The sequence below is a fragment of the Corythoichthys intestinalis genome, chromosome 13 (genome assembly GCF_030265065.1).
Source record: "Corythoichthys intestinalis isolate RoL2023-P3 chromosome 13, ASM3026506v1, whole genome shotgun sequence".
Classification (NCBI taxonomy): domain Eukaryota; kingdom Metazoa; phylum Chordata; class Actinopteri; order Syngnathiformes; family Syngnathidae; genus Corythoichthys; species Corythoichthys intestinalis.
This window is the reverse complement of record NC_080407.1, coordinates 48,661,657-48,682,204: the sequence shown is the minus strand read 5'-3', so window position 1 is coordinate 48,682,204 and position 20,548 is coordinate 48,661,657. Positions and strand designations below refer to the sequence as shown.

Below are 20,548 nucleotides of genomic sequence, written 5' to 3'. Positions count from 1 at the left end.
AAAAGCCTTACTATACATGGTCGTTTTTGTAAAGAAAAAAAAAAGCCTTACAATAGTTGGTCGTTTTTTTTAAAGAAAAAAAAAGCCTTACTATACTTGGTCGTTTTTGTAAAGAAAAAAAAGCCTTACTATACATGGTCGTTTTTGTAAAGAAAAAAAAGCCTAACTATACATGGTCGTTTTTTTTTTTAAGAAAAAAGCCTTGCTATACATGGTCGTTTTTGTAAAGAAAAAAAAAGCCTTACTATACATGGTCGTTTTTGTTAAGAAAAAAAAAGCCTTACTATACATGGTTGTTTTTTTTTAAGAAAAAAGCCTTACTATACATGGTCGTTTTTGTAAAGAAAAAAAAAGCCTTACTATACATGGTCGTTTTTGTTAAGAAAAAAAAAAAGCCTTACTATACATGGTCGTTTTTGTTAAGAAAAAAAAAAAGCCTTACTATACATGGTCGTTTTTTTTTTTTAAGAAAAAAGCCTTTCTATACATGGTCGTTTTTGTAAAGAGAAAAAAGCCTTACTATACATGGTCGTTTTTTTTTTTTTTAAGAAAAAAGCCTTACTATACATGGTCATTTTTGTAAAGGAAAAAAAGCCTTACTATACATGGTCGTTTTTGTAAAGAAAAAAAAAGCCTTACTTTTCATGGTCATTTTTTGGTTTTTAAAAAAAGCCTTACTATACATGGTCGTTTTTTTTTTTAAGAAAAAAGCCTTACTATAAATTGGCGTTTTATTTTACAAAAAAAAGCCTAACTATACATGGTCGTTTTTTAACTGAAAAAAAGCCTTACGATACATGGTCGCTTTTTGAACAGAAAAAAAAAGCCTTACTATACATGGTCGTTTTTTTTTTAAAGAAAAAAGCCTTACTATACATGGTCGTTTTTGTAAAAAAAAAAAAAAAGCCTTACTATACTTGGTCGTTTTTTTTTTTTTAAGAAAAAAGCATGACTATACATGGTCGTTTTTGTAAAGAAAAAAAAGCCTTCCTATACATGGTCGTTTTTTTTAAGAAAAAAGCCTTACTATACATGGTCGTTTTTGTAAAGAAAAAACAGCCTTACTATACATAGTCGTTTTTGAGGGAAAAAAAGCCTTACTATACATGGTCGTTTTTGGAGAAAAAACAAAAAGCCTTACTATACATGGTCGTGTTTTTTATGGGAAAAAGAAGCCTTACGATACAAAGTGGTTTTTTGGGTAAAAAAAAGCTTGACTATTTATGGTCGTTTTTTGGGGGGGGGAAAGCCTGACTGTACATGGTTGGTCGTGTTTTTGAGGGGGAAAAAAAGCCTTACTATACATGGTTGCTTTTTTGGGGAAAAAGCCATACTGTACAATGCATGCATGCGTACATACAAATATACATATACTCATAAAATATACATATACAGTCCCTGACATAAGTCTTGTCGCTTATCCATTTTGTAGAAACAATTGCTAATAACCTTTTAATTATTCAGTTGGTTTCAGAAATGGCTCATATGGAAGCTAAGACCCTCCCAAATGATGTTGAATGTACAAAAACATATTTCACTGAAAAAAAGATTTATAATTTAATGAAGAAATAGAGGTCAAATTTTGGCAAGGCAAAAGTTTTGTCGCCTACTGAAAGTAGTGTGAAAATTTAACCAAAAATGTACTTCAAATGCAAAAATGTTACATAAGTGAATTAAGTAGTGGTGCTGTGAGATCCAAATTTAATATTTTGTATGACTTCCATGGGCTTCGGCAAGAATTCGTACAATTTATTGATGAAGTCTTCAGGAACATCAAAGAAAGCAGTCTTGCATGCCTCCCAGAGTTCACCGACATTCTTGGGTTTCGTCTTCCATGCTTCCTCTTTCATCCTGTTCATGTCTGGTGACTGGGCTGACCAATCCTGGAGGATCTTAATCTTCTTTGCCTTGAGGAACTTTGAAGTATGCGATGGAGCACCATCCTGCTGCAGAATTTGTCCCTTTTTATGGTTAGGAATTTAAGAGGCAGCTAAGATTTGTGATTTTTCAATAATTAAAAGCGATAAGTGAGGGATCAGTGTATAGTTGGCTCTTAAAAAAATACACAGAAAGCAAGTACAGAAAAATGATTTTACTTTGTTAACCATTTAATACACCACTACATCCGTCCATCCTAAAATGTATCCACAAAAAACAATATGTCTGAAGAAACCTTGAAACATTTGAGGGCACTTTCACATTACACCAAGAGGACCAGGGTCCGGTTGGAGAGCAACAACACTTGCAAATGATTTGTTGAAAAGGTTCAGCGTTCACACTGCGGCAACCGAACTTTCAGAGTAGAGTCAAGTGGACGAAAGTCGCACTCATTGATAGGATAAATTTAGAAGAGGAAATACCACCCTCCTGCGAGAAGAGGGAGCGTGGACATAATAAGCACACCCTGATTCGCTTGCATTCACAAGCGAAGCAGGGTGCGCTTAAAGCGGACCGAGATCCGGACTATCTGAGGAAAAAGAACCCTGGTCCGTTTAAAAATGACTAAACATTGCTAGGGAAATCATCTCAGTCCAAAGTGGATGCGCTTGAATCCTTTTAACGGTTGCTGTAATGTTTCTGTAAAAAGGAAGCCGGTGACATTTCAGGTCAGACTCTCAAAGAAATAAGGCACGTAAAAAGGCGCTTTTTCAGCAACGAACCTTCAAGTTGTTATAGTGCTTCCTGCTGCTGCAGTGGTTCTCTTTGGCCGTACTCTCTTTCAGGTAAAAGATGGAACAGAGATTGCAGAAAAAACCCAATTTTGGGACAACAAACTCGGTACCTGCACAATGACAAAAAAGGATACCGATTGGTGAGAAGGATACAGAGCTTCAGACATCGACAGAAATAAAATAAATTGAAGCAATCTGGTTCACACCAGAAACAATCTGGTAAACATTAGCATTATATAGCATTTATTTAAGGACTTTTGCTAAGCAAGTTAGCCAATTGTTGTCAACATTAGCATTATATAGCATTTATTTAAGGACTTTTGCTAAGCAAGTTAGCCAATTGTTGTCAACATTAGCATTACATAGCATTTAAGCTAGCGGACTTTTGCTATGAAAGTTATCCAATTGTTGTAAACATTAGCATTATATAACATTTAAGCATGTAGACTTTTGCTATGAAAGTTAGTCAATTGTTGTAAACATTAGCATTATATGGCATTAAGGTTGCGGACTTTTGCTTTACATGTTAGCCAAATGTTGTCAACTTAGGCTTTACATAGCATTTCAGCTAGCGGACTTTTGCTATGAAAATTAGCCAATTGTTGTGAACATTAGCATTATATAGCATTTTTTTAAGCTAGCGGGCTTTTGCGATGAAAGTTAGCCAATTGTTGTAAACATTAGCATTATATAGCATTTATTTAAGCAAGCTGACTTTTGCTATGCAAGTTCGCCAACAGTTGTAAATATGATCATTTTACAGCATTTAAGCTAGCGAACTTTTGCTGTGCAAGTTAGCTTATTGTTGTACACATTCGCGTTATATAGCATTTAAGCTAGCGGACCTTTGCTATGAACGTTAGCCAATTGTTGTAAACATTAGCATTATGGTAGCAGACTTTTGCTATACTTGTTAGCCAATTGTTGTCAACTTAGGCATTACATAGCATTTAAGCTCGTGGACTTTTGCTATGCAAGTTAGTCAATTATCGTCAACATTAGCATTATATAGCATTTAAGCTAGCGGGCTTTTGCTATGAAAGTTAGCCAATTGTCGTAAATGTTAGCATTATATATCATTTTTTTAAGCTAGCTGACTTTTGCTATGCAAGTTCGCCAACAGTTCTAAATATTATCATTTTCTAGCATTTAAGCTGACGAACTTTTGCTGTGCAAGTTAGCCAAATATTATCATTTTATAGCATTTAAGCTAGCGGACTTTTGCTGTGCAAGTCAGTCAATTGTTGTTAACATTAGCGTTATATAGCATTTAAGCTAGCGGACCTTTGCTATGAACGTTAGCCAATTGTTGTAAACATTAGCATTATGGTAGCAGACTTTTGCTATACTTGTTAGCCAATTGTTGTCAACTTAGGCATTACATAGCATTTAAACTAGTGGACTTTTGCTATGCAAGTTAGTCAATTATTGTCAACATTAGCATTATATAACATTTAAGCTAGCGGGCTTTTGCTATGAAAGTTAGCCAATTGTTGTAAATATTAGCATTATATAGCATTTATTTAAGCCAGCTGACTTTTGCTATGCAAGTTCGCCAACAGTTCTAAATATTATCATTTTCTAGCATTTAAGCTGACGAACGTTTGCTGCGCAAGTTAGCCAATTGTTGTTAACATTAGCGTTATATAGCATTTAAGCTAGCGGACTTTTGCTATGAAAGTTAGCCAATTGTTGTAAACATTAGCATTATACAACGTTAAGGTAGCGGAGCTTTGCTAAGCAAGTTAGCCAATTATTGTCAATATTAGCGTTATATAGCATTTAAGATAGCAGACTTTTACTATGAAAGTTAGCCAATTTTTGTAAACATTAGCAGTATATAGCATTGAAGCTAGCGGAATTTTGCTATGAAAGTTAGCCAAATGTTGTAAACATTAGCATTATACAACAATGAAGCTAGCAGACTTTTGCTATGAAAGTTAGCCAATTGCAACATTTGTTTGATAGTGCGCACCAGATTGCTTTAATTTATTTCTGTCAATGTCCCTTTAGGGGCTCCGTAGAAAGATAAACACCGAGTAAACATATCGAATGTGCTTTTTGTACCAAGGGGGTTGTTGGGTTTAAATGGCGGGAGGACAGTAGCACCAGGGCGAAACGGAGACTCGGAACGGGATCGTTTCGCTGCTGGTGAAACAGGCTCTCCCACGTGTTCATCTGCAGGACAACATGATCGGTCACTCAAGGCTAACAGAAACATGCCACGTTTCCTAATTTCCTTACCTTCATCCAGTTGTTGCAGAGAAGTTGGCGAGCGCTGTCCAGCACACGAAGCTTCCTCCATGTCCTCCAGAGGAGCGTCTTCTGTCTTTTTCTGGTCCACCCTGGTCGAGGTCTCCTCTGCACGACATGTCGCAGTTTATTCCGATTCGCCATCACTTGACCGAATGATCGCGACATGACACTCACCGTGATCTGGTTGGCGTTGCGGCTCGATGACGTGCCTCAGGAGGTCTTCTTCGACGTGTCCCACCTGATCCAGGGTCACCAAAGATGTGGTGTCCTCTAATGCAGACGGAAAAGGAAACGTGTCGCATGTATTGTAACAGCTTAGATTTGCTCCGAAGTTAGGACGTTTCGTAAAACGTGAATAAAGTACAGAATATATAATCCTCTAATTTACATGATATACCTTCCACGTGCAGTTCAGCGGATGCATTTTCTTTTGGGTGGATACTCGGCAGCGAGGGAGCATCACATGAGACTTCTGCTTCAGTTGAGTCTTGGTCAGCTCTGGTCGAGGTACCTTGCGTGTGCTCTCCAGCAGACGAAGCTTCCCCCTGCTTCTCGTTGTCCTCCAGAGTCTTACTAACGTCACGACAGGCTTCTGCTTCTGCGTTGCTTTGGTCTTCACTGGTCAAAATTCCCTCTGCACCGCAATGTGTAGGACTATCAGATTTTCCACTCATTAAAATGCATTTAAAACTGCTAGCACACCAAGTCTGCCCTGTCGCGCCCTATTCTGACCTATCCCACTTATTACTCCAATGAATCACTCGTGGTGGTTGGTTCTTTCACTCCAACGTCAAATGCATCGGACGTCTATCGCTGTCAATGCCAGCCGAGTGTTAAGTCATCAAAGAGTTTGAAACGTTACTTGCAGCTCGGTAGCGTTCTCTCAAAACCCTCATGGGACTTACCATGGCTTTGCTTTTCAATGTCCCATGTCAAGACGTCCTCTTCAACATGTCCCACCTGGTCCAATGTCACCAAGGTTGTACAATCTTCTACACGCTGGCCATCAGACGCCACTTCTTCCTCCTCTGTTGGAGCGTGGCATGAAACTGCTGCTTCTGTCCCGTCTTGGCTCGTTTTGTCTGTGGCACAACACATCGCGGTTTATACAGATTCAAAAGACTGTCCAGTCAATCCTTGAAGCTAACCAGAAGCTGGTCGGAGTCGCTTCTTGTCACGGCTTATCGAGAGGTTCTCTTCGATGTGTTCCAATGTCTCCATGATTGTGCTGTCCCCTTAAAAAACAAAAGTCACATCCTCGTCCCCCTTCCAACCATAAGTTATAGGACAACTTTTTACCATACCTGTGTCGTCACTAAATTTACGTTTAACAGACGAGGAGGTCCGAACACTTCCATCTTTCTCCTCCTCTTCATCATCATCACCCGTTTCATCTAAAGTCAGCAGGGTCTGCAAGAAGAAACAAGCAGTTCAGTCATGACTTCCATGTATTTGCGCATCTTTTTCAAGGTCTTTCCACAAATTGCTCAGTTACCTCTGGGTTCAAACAGTCCTCTAATTGTTCTCCGTCGCTGGGTGGATGCTGCCCCATTGCCTCTTCCTGCTCCAACACAATCTCATCCAAAGTGACCAAAGTGAATTCCTCCTCTGAGACATCACCCTCTAATGTTGCCTTTGTGTTGTCAGGTGCCCGCTTGTCTTTGGCCTCCTCTTGGTGCGGAGTGACACGCTCTTCCGCACCTTCACTTCCTCTGGACCGACGCCTGCTGGATTTGCTCGGCTCCCGCCGCCGGCTCTTCTTCCGTTCCTTCTCGGCTCGTCCTTTCGACTTTTCTGGCTTCTCAGGTTTTTCGTCGTCAGAGAAGTTCTCTTCTTCGTCACTCACTTGTTCCAGTGATAGAGCGCTGGTCACAAGGGATGTCTCGGCGTGTGGTAGAGGTTGAGGGGACTGTTGTTGCGTTTCGGTCTCCGTTTGGGAAGGCTCTTTGACGTCAACCGTTTCACATCTCGTTGCTTCGACTTCCAATTCAGTTTGTGGTTCTCCCGTCTTTTCTGACCCACAAACTTCTTCGGCACACACTTCTTCTAGAGTCTGATCTTCTTCCAAAGAATCAACCACTTCATATGTCGCATCCTCTTCATCCTCTAGCTTTACGGGAGACATCCTCTTGGTGACGTCTTCCGTTTTTGGACTACTCTGTGTCTCCACGGTAGATGCCAGATCCTGGCCAGTCTCATCCTCCAAAGAGTCCAGTACTTCAAATGTAGCTGCTTCTTCTTCATCATCAGCAGTGTCCTTTTTTTCTATTTTCATCCTTTTTGCATCATTCTTTGGTCTTCCCCTTTTTCCTTTTCGTTTTGTAGCCGGAACCTTAACGTGGTCCAGGACCTCTTCGGGAGGTTCCTCTTTGACGACAATCTCTGTCTTCTTGATTGGTGCTTTTTCCTTGGCAGTTTCAGGTGATGTTCTCGAAGGAGGTTTCGTTCTCGAGACTGTTTTTTCTTCTTCGCTTGCTGTGTCTTTCTTAGATGGCCTTCCCCGTTTTCTGGAAGCTCTCGTGGTGACGCCCGCATCATCTTCTACAGAGGCTAGAACTTGGAAAGGGGGGTTCTCGTCCTTCACAACTATTTCGGTAGTTCTCTCTTGTGTCTTTCCCCGGGTGCTACGCCTTCTACCAGACGAGGGAGCGTTGCTAGAATCGTCCGCTTGTACAGAATCCACCACGAGGTACTTCTCAGGGTCAGGAGTTTTGGCATTGGTGTCCTCCTGCTTCTTTGAAGACTCTTTACTCTTTGATGCTTCTGGGACACTCTGCTCAATATCAGTAGAAGCTGGCTGATCTTCCACAGAATCAATCACCTGATATGCTTCTGCTTCTTCCCCTTTGTCTTCATTTTCCGAGGGGTCTTCTTTGGTTTCTCTGACTTGACTGTCTGAGGGTTGATCCTCAAATGTGTCCTGTTTTGCCGAGTGGGATTCTGCCATCTGCTCTTTGTCTACATATTCCTTCAAGTCAGCCATCTCCATTTCTGTTTGGCTGTCATTTTGCTCTTCAGGTTTCGGCGCATCAACTGGTGGAATCTGCTCTATTTCAACCTGACTGACGTTTTCCAGATTAGGAGCTTCTTTAAGCTTAGTAGGGCCGTCTTCCGATACATCGAATTTCTCGTCCGGAAGAGGTTTCTGATCATCACCCACACTATCCAACACCTGAAAGGTTTCGTCGCTAGCCATTGTCAACAAATTATCTTCTTCACAAGTAGTGGGAGACAGCTGTGATCTATGGGATGAATCCTTTGATTTTTTGGCTTTACTTTGGGCTCTAGTGGAGTCTCTAACAGGTAAAGACACAGTCCCAGAAGAGTGGCTCCTTCTTGATGAGCTTCTGGTGGTCCTTGAGGAGGCCGGAGAGGATGACTTAGAGCTCCTAGACTCTTTTGAGGCTCTCGTTTTGTTCTGTTTAGAATCACGCATGGAAGAAGGTTTCTTGGAACGAGAGGAGGCTCCACCACTGCTTTCCTCTTGTTCACCAACTTCATCAACTGTGACAAAATCATCAATGTTGAAAGGTTGCTGGTCACCAAGAGCAGCATTTAATGGAACGTTTTCGTTTTCCACCTGAATGGAGACAACAGAATTCAATATTTTCCAATCATCAACACAGAAGTCGCAATGACAGACCATACACATCAATTCTATGTTCCGTGCCAAAATGTGAGGTTCAGTAGATTCTAAAAGCAAAGACTTACCAATACGTCCTGACTTTTCACAAGGGATTCTTTACAGGGGACCGATGTGTCATCACTTTTCAGAAGGGTTTCATCTTGAACAGGGAGAGCCTCTTTCCGCTGTATGAGTGTCTCGTCGTGACTGCCAACCGTAGGCAGAAGGGTCTCACTGTCAGCACAAGTTGAAGCTGACAGTGTCACATTTTCCACCTTCACCAAATCGTCTTTATCGTCCTGAACCTCAGGAATGGCAGTGGGCTCCCCATCAACTGAAGATTCTGTTTTCTGACAATGCTCTTCAGCCGCCATTTCAACCTCCTGTGACTGTGCCACGAGCCCTTTTGTGGGTTGTTCAGAGTCAACTGATGGAGCGACTACCTCCAGCGACTTTGTCACGAGTCCCTTTGGTGGTTGTTCAGATTCAACTGATGGAGCAACTACCTCCTGCGACTGTATCACTAGACCCTTAATGGGTTGTTTAGAGTCAACTGATGGAGAGACTACATCCTGCGACTCTGTCACACACGACTTTGTGGGTTGCTCAGAGTCAACTGAGGGAGCGGCTATCTCTTGTGACTCTGTTATGAGCCCCTTTGTGGGTTGTTCAGAGTCAACTGATGTAATGACTACCGCCTGCGAGTCAGTTACTAGCTCCCTTGTGGGTTGTTCGGAGTCAACTGATGGAGCGACTACCTCCTGCGACTCTGTCACGAGCTCTTTTGTGGGTTGTTTAGAGTCAACTGATGGAGTGGCTACCTCCTGCGATTCTGTCACGAGCTCCTTTTTGGGTTGTTCAGAGTCAACTGATGGAGTGGCTACCTCCTGCGACTCTGTCACAAGCTCCTTTTCGGGTTGTTTAGAGTCAACTGGTGGAGCGGCAGTAAGTGTAGGAACCATCATCGGTTTTTCCACAGCCGTTGGGCTGGTCTTAATGCTGCTGACGTTACTGTCCTTCTTTGGACCCAGTGTAATCACATGTGGATCCTGAAGGCGCCGGTTCAGGCTTTCAATGCTGAAATCAAAGGAACTGGCTGTTATTCTGTCATGACTTGATGGTAATATATTCAGTTATTGAAAATCCTTACCTCTCAAACCTTTGAATTCTACAACTTGGTTTAATGGAAACCACATTTGAGTAAGGGTTTTTCTGGAATGTTGTTGTTGTAAACTGACTGGCATTCTCCAGCACACGTGCAAGTCCCACTGAGTCGGCCATCTCGATGCATATCTGCAGTGGCGAGATAATCATTAAAACAGAGAAGACAACCCTCATTAATGTGGATTTGCAATCGGAAATTTTCCCCGTTCTCTTACCCGGTTGGCCAATGGTAGGAAGTTGACAAACTCTGCATGGCTGGAGACAAACTGTAGAAGAGACAGAAGGGCACCTGGATGCAACTGTGGGGTCTCCACACAAAGCAGGCGCTTGACCAGGGACTCCACCTCACCAATGCTCTGAAATACACAAAAGCAGAGCAGAATCCCTGAAGCTGTTCCTGCATACTACCTCCCATAGTGTACACCTTATAAACTCACAGAATTGCTCAGCTGCATCAGTGACATGTACATGTTCTCCTGCGAATAAAGGGCACATTGTATGGTCAGTGATGCCGCCAATATACTGTGGGGCAAATAAGTATTTAGTCAACCACTAGTTCTTCAAGTTCTCCCACTTGAAAATATTAGAGAGGCCTGTAATTGTCAACATGGGTAAACCTCAACCATAAGAGACAGAATGTGAAAAAAAAAAACCAGAAAATCAGTTTGATTTTTAAAGAATTTATTTGCAAATCATGGTGAAAAATAAGTATTTGGTCGATACAAAAAGTTCATCTCAATACTTTGTTATGTACCCTTTGTTGGCAATAACGGAGGCCAAACGTTTTCTGTAACTCTTCACAAGCTTTTCACACCCTGTTGCTGGTATTTTGGCCCATTCCTCCCTGCAGATCTCCCCTAGAGCAGTGATGTTTAGGCGATGTCGTTGGGCAACACGGACTTTCAACTTCCTCTACAGATTTTCTATGGGGTTGAGATCTGGAGACTGGCTAGACCACTCTAGGACCTTGAAATGCTTCTTACGAAGCCACTCCTTTGTTGCCCTGGCTGTGTGTTTGGGAACATTGTCATGCTGAAAGACCCAGCCATGTCTCATGTTCAATGCCCTTGCTGATGGAAGGAGATTTTCACTCAAAATCTCTCGATACATGGCCCCATTCATTCTTTCTTTTACACAGATCAGTTGTCCTGGTCCCTTTGCAGAAAAACCGCCCCAAAGCATGATGTTTCCACCCCCCATGCTTCACAGTGGGTATGGTGCAATTCAGTAATCTTTTTTCCTCCAAACACGAGAACCTGTGTTTCTACCAAAAAGTTCTATTTTGGTTTCATCTGACTAGAACACATTCTCCCAGTCCTCACCTAGATCATCCAAATGCTCTCTCGCGAACCGCAGACGAGCCTGGACGTGTACTTTCTTCAGCAGGGGGACACATTTGGCAGTGTAGGATTTGAGTCCCTGGCGGCGCATTGTGTTACTGATAGTAGCCTTTGTTACTGTGGTCCCAGCTCTCTGTAGGTCATTCACTAGGTGGTTCTGGGATTTTTGCTCACCATTCTTGTTATCATTTTGAAGCCACAGGGTGAGATCTTGCATGGAGCCCCAGCTTGAGGGAGATTATCAGTGGTCTTGTATGTCTTCCATTTTCTAATAATTGCTCCCACAGTTGATTTCTTTACACCAACCGTTTTACCTATTGCAGATTCTGTCTTCCCAGCCTGGTGCAGGTCTACAATTTTGTCTCTGGTGTCCTTCGACAGCTCTTTGGTCTTGGCCATAGTGGAATTCGGAGTGTGACTGACTGAGGTTGTGGACAGGTGCCTTTTATACCGATAATGAGTTAAAACAGGTGCCATTAATACAGATGAGTGGAGCCTCGGTAGAAGACGTTAGAACTCTTTGACAGCCAGAAATCTTGCTTGTTTTTAGGTGACCAAATACTTATTTTCCACTCTAATTTGGAAATAAATTCTTTAAAAATCAAACAATGTGATTTTTAGGTTTTTTTCCCACATTCTGTCTCTCATGGTTAAGGTTTACCCATGTTGACAATTACAGGCCTCTCTAATCTTTTCAAGTAGGAGAACTTGCACAATTGGCGGTTGACTAAACACTTATTTTCCCCACTGTATAACTTTTCCCAAATGTGCGTACCTCGCTGTTTTGAGCAGTCATGTGCTCCATGACAAAGTGCACCCCGAGCTTTTGGCCCTTCAACTTAAATTCAGGGCCCTTCAAGTGGGAGCGGACGAAGTTGCCGCACGCAACCCAATCACTAAAATGCACAAAGGCCTGTAGGCAAGGAGAGAAAGAGGGGGAATTAGTACTTGCAGTCTAAAGACTATGCAACTCTGCAGTCTCCTCACCCTCCCCTGGAGCGGCAACGCAATCACATTGTAGTACAGAGACCGAAGGTCCTTCTGAGAAAAATACGGCCACGCAAGCGTGGCTACATCTTCGAGTCGGAAACCGTGTCGAGGCAAATTTGTCAACATGACTGTTGACGGCGCGCCACGCTGAATGGCCTCTTTGATGTTGTCTTCTGTTTTGACGGTCAGGAACTCTATAAAAAGCAGACCAGGCTTGCATTACTTACTCCTGACATTACATGGGCATTTGCAAAAGCAGGATCGCGGCTCTCACTGGGGATTATAAACCACGGCGAACTGGTGGAAAACAGATAGGGGGCTGTCCTCATTGTCCGGAAAAATGGGGAGATTGTGCCTTCAGGGATGCCAAATTTAGCGGTCTCAACAGTTGCCCCGGCAAATGCCACTTTAGGCATGGCTTCAACAGGAAACGTTTGTGCTGTGGAGAGAAGTAAATGTGCATGTACCCACCTTTATTTGTCATTTTACATTATGATGGCGTGTCCTGAGAAACTTACGACTTTGCGTTGATGATACTTTAGGCAATCTCAGCCTGCTTATCTGATAAGCCGGACATTGATTGTGAAAGGTGTACCAAACTCCCAAGCAATCAGCATATTTATCATTCTCAAATTCTACAAAGACCTGCAACAAACAGGTTGAGCATCAATGACTTCTGAAAGTAGCGCTCCTACACAACAACTTGCCTTGTTGTGGAGCGGCAGAAAATTTTTGACACCGCCAATCTTCCAAAGAGCTCGACGGAGAGTGGCCGTCTCGCCCAGTGTGATGCCTTTGATGAAGATGATTCTTGAGTGTCTTTCCTTCACCAGCTGAGAATCATGTCAAAGTTCAAATCGTGAACCGGCGATTACATTCAATGACTAATTTACTTACATAATCCATCATCCTCATCAACCACACGTAGAAGTTTTTCTGGAATATCAACATCAGATTAACATCTAAATCACCTTAAATCGCCCGTACTGAATAATTTTGTCACAAAGATTTACCGGAGACATGGGGATATTGTCTTTCAGGACACCCACGTCCAACTTCTTGTTTTTGAGAGTCGGTTTCGTGGTTTTCCAGGCATTCATGGCAGCGAGCACTGACTGCTTTTCAACCAGCTCAACGAATGCCTGAGACAAAAGTTTTCAAATTAGACATGACAACTTTTCAAATATGGATCAGTGTTCCCTACCATCCTTGATTGAGGAAGAACATAGATCTTATCTGCTGAGGGACCAAATGGCTCGAGTAATTGAATAATGTCTTGCACGCAGTAGCTGTGCTGATCAGCAGGCAGACTGGAGATTAACAGCCGTGTCTTCCCGTCATACTGTAATGATCAAAAAAACATGTCAACTCATCGAAAGTCATAAGGTTTGACGTCATCTTACCTTGTCTACTCTGTCTTCAAGGAGTGCCGCTGCAACAAAACACAATTGGGATTTGAATACCCATGAGCAGCATGTGTTGACAACATGTTGAGACTTACCGATCTTGTCCGGAAGCAGAAATTCGCACATCCTCTCTCCTATGGTGATTGTCGGGTCAGGATTTTTCTGTGGCGCTACTGCTTTTTCAGCGACAGTCACATTTACATCCGCTTTTTTCGAAGTTTTAGCCACTTTTGTTGTCTTAGCTACCACGTCTAGCTTCTTGTCTGGAGTGTTGACCTTCGTACTGGTAGCATCTTCTGGTGTGTTCGCTTTGGTCAATTTGGCTTTTGGTGCTTCACTATGGTCTTTGCCGGTGGGGCTTAATTTAGCCTTCACAGGAACCTTTTTCACTGTCACAGTCTTCGCTTTAACCTGAGCGGGGGAGGTACTTTTTGATGTTTGTGTCTTAGAAGCTTTGGTCAACGAAGGGAGTTTCCTGAGAAAACAAGGCGATTCCAATGTTAAGACTGGAGATGTCCCGATCCGATATTTGGATTGGATATACACTGCCTTGCAAAAGTATTCGGCCCCCTTGAACCTTGCAACCTTTCGCCACATTTCAGGCTTCAAACATAAAGATATGAAATTCAATTTTTTTGTCAAGAATCAACAACAAGTGGGACACAATCGTGAAGTGGAACAAAATTTATTGGATAATTTAAACTTTTTTAACAAATAAAAAACTGAAAAGTGGGGCGTGCAATATCATTCGGCCCCCTTGCGTTAATACTTTGTAGCGCCACCTTTTGCTCCAATTACAGCTTTGTAACTAATGCACGAAACATTAAAAGCATCTAATAGCTTGGGGGGTTTGTGGGATTTTCCACTGAGGTTGTTTGTGTGTTTTGCTTTTTTAAGACAGTTTACAATATTATTTGCACGTTTTACTGACTGACTATGCCATTTCTGTTTGTTATTTATAATGTTTTGTGTTTGTCACTGAATAAACAGGTCAGTTTCTTGTTACCAACCGTTGTGGGTTATTCAAACTCACCTAATTCAGCTGGCTAGTTGTTATCAAGAGTACTAAAACCCTTTTCAAAATGAGTCTGACAACTAAGTAAGGAGGCTAAATAACTTTAAATTTTAACACATGCTCAGATAGGCCGGTATCGGTATGGGCCAGTATCGGATCGGAAGTGCAAAACAACATCGGTATCGGATTGGAAGTGCAAAACCCTGGATCGGGACATCCCTAGTTAAGACCGTTCACCAAAGATAAACCTTCACAAGTGTGCTACTTACTTCTGAGGATTGTGCTTTTGTTCACTTGGGACACCCTCCTACCGCAGAAAAAAAAAAACATTTAGAAACAACAGGAAAATAAAAAATCATAACTACGCGGCCAAAATGCCCACCTTTTCTTCCTGAACAATGACTTCTAAACCTTTAATGATGATGTTGCTTTCTTTCCGGATTTTGTCTGCGTCTTCCTTTCTCTCAAAACACACAATGGCCTGAGCGAGCACACACAAACAGTGACCAAGGTGTTGACTACCAAGTCAAGGTAACACTGAATATGGGATTCATGCACCTTGTAAATACTGTAGATGGCTTTTAGTGTGTGATGAAGAAACACAGAAAAGGAAGCTACCTGCAATTGGCTGCGAAACAGGACGACGGATTTGGTTTTTCCGTACACCTCAACAGCAGTCACAACGTCTTTGTGGGTGAGAGACTTGGAAATTCCAGTCAGTGTCACAAACGTTGGGACTGAGGTTTTGACTGACTGAAAAAGCAGAGAAGACCACGACAAGACTTTAAGACAAACTACATTTCGCCAAGCCTAGCACCAACCTTTGCGGAGGACAATTTCTGCTCGTCAGAGGTTGTTTTGTCATCCACTGGCTTTTTGTTGGCTGGAGAGGAGGAGGAAGAGGCTTCGGATGCTGCAGAAGCACTTGCTTTGGAAGAGGTTGACTTCATCTTGGCTAGTTCTGCCAACAAGGCAGGAGCCAGAGTTTTGACCATCGCCTCCAAGTCGGTCTGCTTTGACAGAGATTGGACAACTGGACAGAAGACAACGTGGTGATTTTAATTTATATGCTTTCTTGCTTCGCACCTGTCATGACTCGATTGGACCCACCTGATGTTTTCATGAGTTTCTTTGCAAGTATGTCAGCTTTGGTCGACATATTTTGACTGTTCTGCGACGTAGCGCTCGATTCACGGCTTCTCTTGGCGGGTGACCGTCTCTCGCGGCTTCTCTTGGGTGACGAGCGCCTATCGCGGCGACTCCGCGACGAGGACCTCCTCCGCGTGGAGGACCGCCTTTCATCGCTTCTTCTCGAAGGCGAGTGTCTCTCCCGGCTTCGCCGCGAAGCGCTTCTCTCATAGCTCCTCGAACGCGAATGACGAGAATCGGATGAAATCGAGGAGAAAGTACGAGACCTGGAACATTTGGAGAATGGCAATTTCGAGCCAGAGGGAATAAGAATTGGGAAGAGTGAAAACTGGACAGCACCTGCGTTGGTGTCTGGAGCTCTGAGGCGAGCGTGATCGGGTCCTCTTCCGCGTCCTCTTCTCTTTTTGAGGTTCTGAGCTGCGGCGGCGGCGGGGACTGACAGAGCGGGAAGATGAGCGGGATCCACGATGAGGTTCCTTACTTTTGGACTCTGGTGTGGGCGCCGCAATGTTTGGCGTATCGTCGCAAGAATTCACCACCTCCCCATTCCATTCTGGATATCTAAATGGTTTCATCGCCGTCGGACCAGGTTTTACCAAACTACAACTTTTGAAACAATTGTTTTATAAGAAAAACTGACCGCTTTCGGAGGACTTTGCAGTTCTCAAGGTGAAAGTTGGTGTTCTGATGAGTGAGCCAATCCTGGCAGGCAAAACACAACACTAGATAAAAGGGTAGTATCTTCAAAGTATTCAAACACTACAAGCTTTGCTACTGGAATTGGTTTATTCCTCTAGTTTCATAAACAAAGACGCACAAGCATTGGTTTTCTTGCTGTAGCCCAGCAAGTCGAATAAATTCACGGGTTCCCAGTGAAATGATTTATTTCGAATAAATGTCCATGAAGACTTGGTTCGACGACACGCCGGGAAAATAACAAAAAGTCGATGCAAACTGGTAAAAAAATGACTAGGGGATATTTTTCTGTGACTTGGGCTAGAAATAAAATATGACGTGCCTTGGGCGTGGCTTAGAAAAAAAGGTATGTTGGATCACATAGCCAAAACCAAAAGTTTAAAAGGATTCTTCGATGCAATTGGTCCTCAATGTTGACAGGCGACGGCTCAACAAAACGCTGGTCCGACTCCAACAAATTGCAACAGATTACAACACAGCAGCAAAGTATGTGTGACAAAGAGGGAGAAATGAACAGCAGTAGGGAGACGGAACAAGACAGCGGATGTCCACTCACCTTTAAATGGACGCACTCTTTGTTACACAGAGAACACAAGTGTGGAAAGACCCTTGGCGTGGCTGCCGCATAGTCCCGCATCAGGTTTGCCTTCGGCAAACTCGTGCCGACCTTCACCTGCGCCGGTTTTTGGGGATGCGGGACGCCGGAACTCGGACCCGGGACGCCGGAACTCGGACCCGGGATGCCCAACGGACGTGGTGTCAAGTTTAGGAGGCTGGGGATAGCTAAAGTTCTCGGTACGGGGTGAAACTGCGGCCTTGTCGTTGGGGCAAACACTGGGATCTGCAACAAGGCCTGCGGCTTGCTCGGCGGCAGTGTCTTGCTCGGCGGCTGCGTCTTGCTCGGCGGCTGCGTCTTGCTCGGCGGCTGCTGCTTAGCCTTGGTGGTCTCCTGCGTCTTCTTGATCTCTGGTGGTTTCTGTGAGGGCGGCTTCTTTTGTGACTGCTCTTCCTTGATATTCTCCCACCGTGAAGGCACCTGCTGCTTCTTGGACTTCTCATCACCCGCTGGAGCTATATTTTGGAACTGGTCACTGCCGCTGAAATCTCCTCCGAGGACCACGAGATCAGGTCTGCTTGGATGGACGCGATGTAGAATCTTTTGTTGTGGTTGTGGCTTTAAGATGGGCTTAAGCACAGCCGGTACTTGTTCAAAACCACTGGATTTCGGGGCTTGAGGTTTCATGCCTCGAAGATCCGTGTCCTGTTTCGGTAAAGAGAAAGAGGGGAAAATGGACTGCGCAATAGCCGGCGCTGGTTTACCCGGATCGCGACCTTCGAGAGGGGTAGGCATCAGGAGAGAGCTAAAGTAAGAGCTGGGACTCATCTGTCGATCCAGGGAAGAAGTTGCCAAGCTAGAGCTTCTTCCAACCTGCTGCACCAGGTCTTGACCGCTACCTCTTCTGTCCAAATTGTCCATTGTCAGCAAATTGTCACCCTCAGCTCTTTTTGCCCTGCCCTGAACCTCCTCCTCCATATTGCCAGCATATTTGCTCATATGTCCATAGTCTATGACTTTACTTGTTTGGAGAAGAGGAGACGGGGTGTCCTTTTGTGCCAGTCCAGGCCCTCTCCAACTGTCCCCACTAGCATGGCTTCGCTCGGGGGCCGGTTCACGCGAGGGTTTGGAACGATTGCCGTCAGAGGCCTTTTTAGCCTTCTGAATGCGGATTTGGCGCAAGATGAAGGGCAAGGTCTCTGGGGTGATCTGGTCTTCGGGGTAGGAGATGAGATGTTCCAAGTCTTCCTTTTCAAGTCCAAACTGCACAAGGACGTCGACGGCTGACTCAGGTGTATATTTGGGTTGCGAGGCTTCAGCTCGGTCCATGTCAGGCTTACCGTAACGTAGGCTTGGACCGGAGCGGATGTCGCGATCCTCCTCAATGGACACAGCGAGCAAAGAACGTCCTCCTGATGAAGACGGTTGATAATAGCTTGACGAGGCGGCGGCAGCAGAAGTTCGGCCATAGTTGGACAAGTGACTGGCGGAGCTATCGGCTACGTCAGAGCGTCTGTTGATGTTTTGGGAAGACCTCGGTGCCGCACCCAAGGAAAGGAAGTCTTGCCCGCGATCGTTTAGTTCTGAAGCATAAATGTCTACACCAGCGTTGAGTCTTGGACGGTAGTTGGGTGCCAACGTGGGAATCACGCTGCCATCCGGAAGACTTTCGCCAGGGAACGAGCTACGGGGGTCTCTCGTCCTCTGCCTTCTAAGAGCCGCAAACAGGTCGTATGGGTTGTGGGACATGGTTGCCCGTGGGCCAATCAGGAACAGGCTCACAGCAACCCCAGCTAGTTAGCTGGAGCAAGGGAACAGGTACAATGCTTCGATGTCAACGCAACGCTGGAAAAAGTTCAAAAACAAAGCGATGTTATTGAAACAAACTGGACCGCTGCTCGCCGGTGGGAACGCCTTTCAACGCTGCTTCTTTTTCCAGGTAACGTCGCACGCTCGTGGGCAATTCCTGCTTGTCTTTTGCAAAAACAAAATTTCATACATGTAGCATCACTCGCATAAAGGACACACAAATCCTAACATGATTTATTGGGATTTCATTGTGTATCCAGCACAACCAACATCTTTTCACTTTTTGGATGTAGCGTTACTACCTTAGTATCAGAGAGAAATCAAACTCACCCGTAGGGTTTAGCAAAACATGAATACATTAAAATGACAGTAGAAAAGTCATGACGAAGTATATTTAGAAACAAAAATAAAAATTGTGGTTATCAGCACAAGCCGGTTGGCAACCGTCACGTATCCTATAGAAAACATGCATTTCTGATTGGTTCTTTGGGAAACAACATGAGCTTAGTTTCACAAAATATTGAACGTTTCTGTCCTCTTTTAGGCAAGATATTTACCATTTACGAACGTTTCTGTCCTCTTTTAGGCTAGAAATTTACATCTTCCGGCCGTCAAATGTATTTGAAGACACTTTTTAATCATTATTTGATGATGTTTCATGTAATTTCACGTCATTCTAAAAATAACTTGTTGTGTATAGCAGGGGTTCCCAACCTATTCCACTAAGGCACACTGTGGGTGCAGGATTTCATTCTTACCAAACAAGATGACAACACTTTTTCCCCAATCTGGTGTTTTACAAGTGCAATCAGTTGATTGCAGTCAGGTGTGGCTTGTTTTAGCAGAAGCCTCATTGGTTCAACTGTCTCTGCTGGATCGGCTGGAACAAAAACCAGGACCCACAGTGTGCCTTGAGGACTGGGTTGAAAACCCCTGGTGTATAGTACTTTGAGGCTCCCATATTTGGATTTGCACTCATATTTCATAACCGTATTGCACAATACAACACAAACTATACATCAAAATTTGTCTTTCAAGTCAAAGTAATGGCAGAACTCAGAAATAAAGAGACTTGCATCTTTGGTTCCTAAGTAAAAGCTTCGGTAACATATTTCCTTTGTTCTAAAATGTATTTGGGCGATTTTCTTACGTTAAATGAGCTGTATTTCCTCTATTTCTTAACCAATTCCAATCGTCTTTGAGTCCGTTTGTGTCCGTGTAGTAATGCACTGCGATGCAATACATGAAGAATGAGTGGGCACTATAAACACGTATTATTTAGCAGAAAGATTGGGCCCGAAAAAAAATATCACACACAAGAAACATCAGAATACAGTATTTGGCTAACAGGCACAGAAAACAGTACACAATTACCGCCGCTAATAAGGAGTTTAGCATGCTCGCTGGTTGAGCAAAATGCTGGCCTGTTAGCTTCCGACGATAAGAGTGCCCACACGACAAAATACAGCATTTTTGGCAATACAACTATACAAATACGCAACAAAATATTTTCGTGTGTTTACCTTTGATTTGAACAGAAGTCGGAAAACAAAATTTGAGTGCTAGCTAGCACTGCTAGTACTTGTTTTCGGTTGCGTTCGACGCCTTGTTTTTACGTCATAGAGCATTTGCGCATGCGCACTATCTCGTACGTGTCCTGCAGTTATTTTTATTTTTATTATTATCTGGTCTTTGCCTTTTTGGCAAAGGTCAGATAATGTTATTCTGCGACTTTATTATTATTTATTTATTAATCAACTTATTCTCCGCGTTTTTTCGGCGCGCCGCACAGCTCGTACCGCTGCACCGATCGGCACCGTTCAGGTATCGACACATCCGGAATTTTCGTGTTGACTGTGGGTTTTTGTCA

At 43.5% G+C, this 20,548-nt stretch overlaps 1 protein-coding gene across 1 annotated transcript; it reads right to left on the bottom strand.

The window, feature by feature from the left end:
* Window positions 1-2,084: 2,084 nt before the first annotated feature.
* On the bottom strand, window positions 2,085-20,295 carry znf638 (zinc finger protein 638). Its single transcript, XM_057855994.1, has 33 exons — window positions 20,202-20,295; window positions 16,870-18,714; window positions 16,258-16,319; window positions 15,957-16,178; window positions 15,579-15,883; window positions 15,290-15,501; window positions 15,087-15,221; window positions 14,851-14,949; window positions 14,738-14,775; window positions 13,549-13,928; window positions 13,451-13,479; window positions 13,252-13,389; window positions 13,061-13,189; window positions 12,945-12,983; window positions 12,755-12,880; window positions 12,566-12,692; window positions 12,322-12,486; window positions 12,045-12,241; window positions 11,833-11,970; window positions 10,155-10,193; window positions 9,933-10,073; window positions 9,704-9,846; window positions 8,640-9,630; window positions 6,424-8,508; window positions 6,233-6,338; window positions 6,077-6,163; window positions 5,834-6,010; window positions 5,326-5,562; window positions 5,103-5,198; window positions 4,917-5,033; window positions 4,740-4,850; window positions 2,661-2,782; window positions 2,085-2,577 (listed from the first exon to the last, which is right to left on the bottom strand). Exons 2-33 carry the CDS (start codon window positions 18,616-18,618, stop codon window positions 2,557-2,559), a joined length of 8,763 nt encoding a protein of 2,920 aa, XP_057711977.1. The 5' UTR covers window positions 18,619-18,714; window positions 20,202-20,295; the 3' UTR covers window positions 2,085-2,556.
* Window positions 20,296-20,548: the final 253 nt, after the last annotated feature.

Excerpts from the sequence above, each read along its gene's own strand:
- znf638 (XM_057855994.1), bottom strand. The coding sequence starts at position 18,618 with ATGTCCCACAACCCATACGACCTGTTTGCGGCTCTTAGAAGGCAGAGG. Across the intron at positions 12,242-12,321 it reads GCCGTGGTTTATAATCCCCA|AGTTCCTGACCGTCAAAACA; the intron begins GTGAGAGCCGCG and ends TGCTTTTTATAG. Across the intron at positions 5,034-5,102 it reads GCAACGCCAACCAGATCACG|AGGAGACCTCGACCAGGGTG; the intron begins GTGAGTGTCATG and ends CATGTCGTGCAG.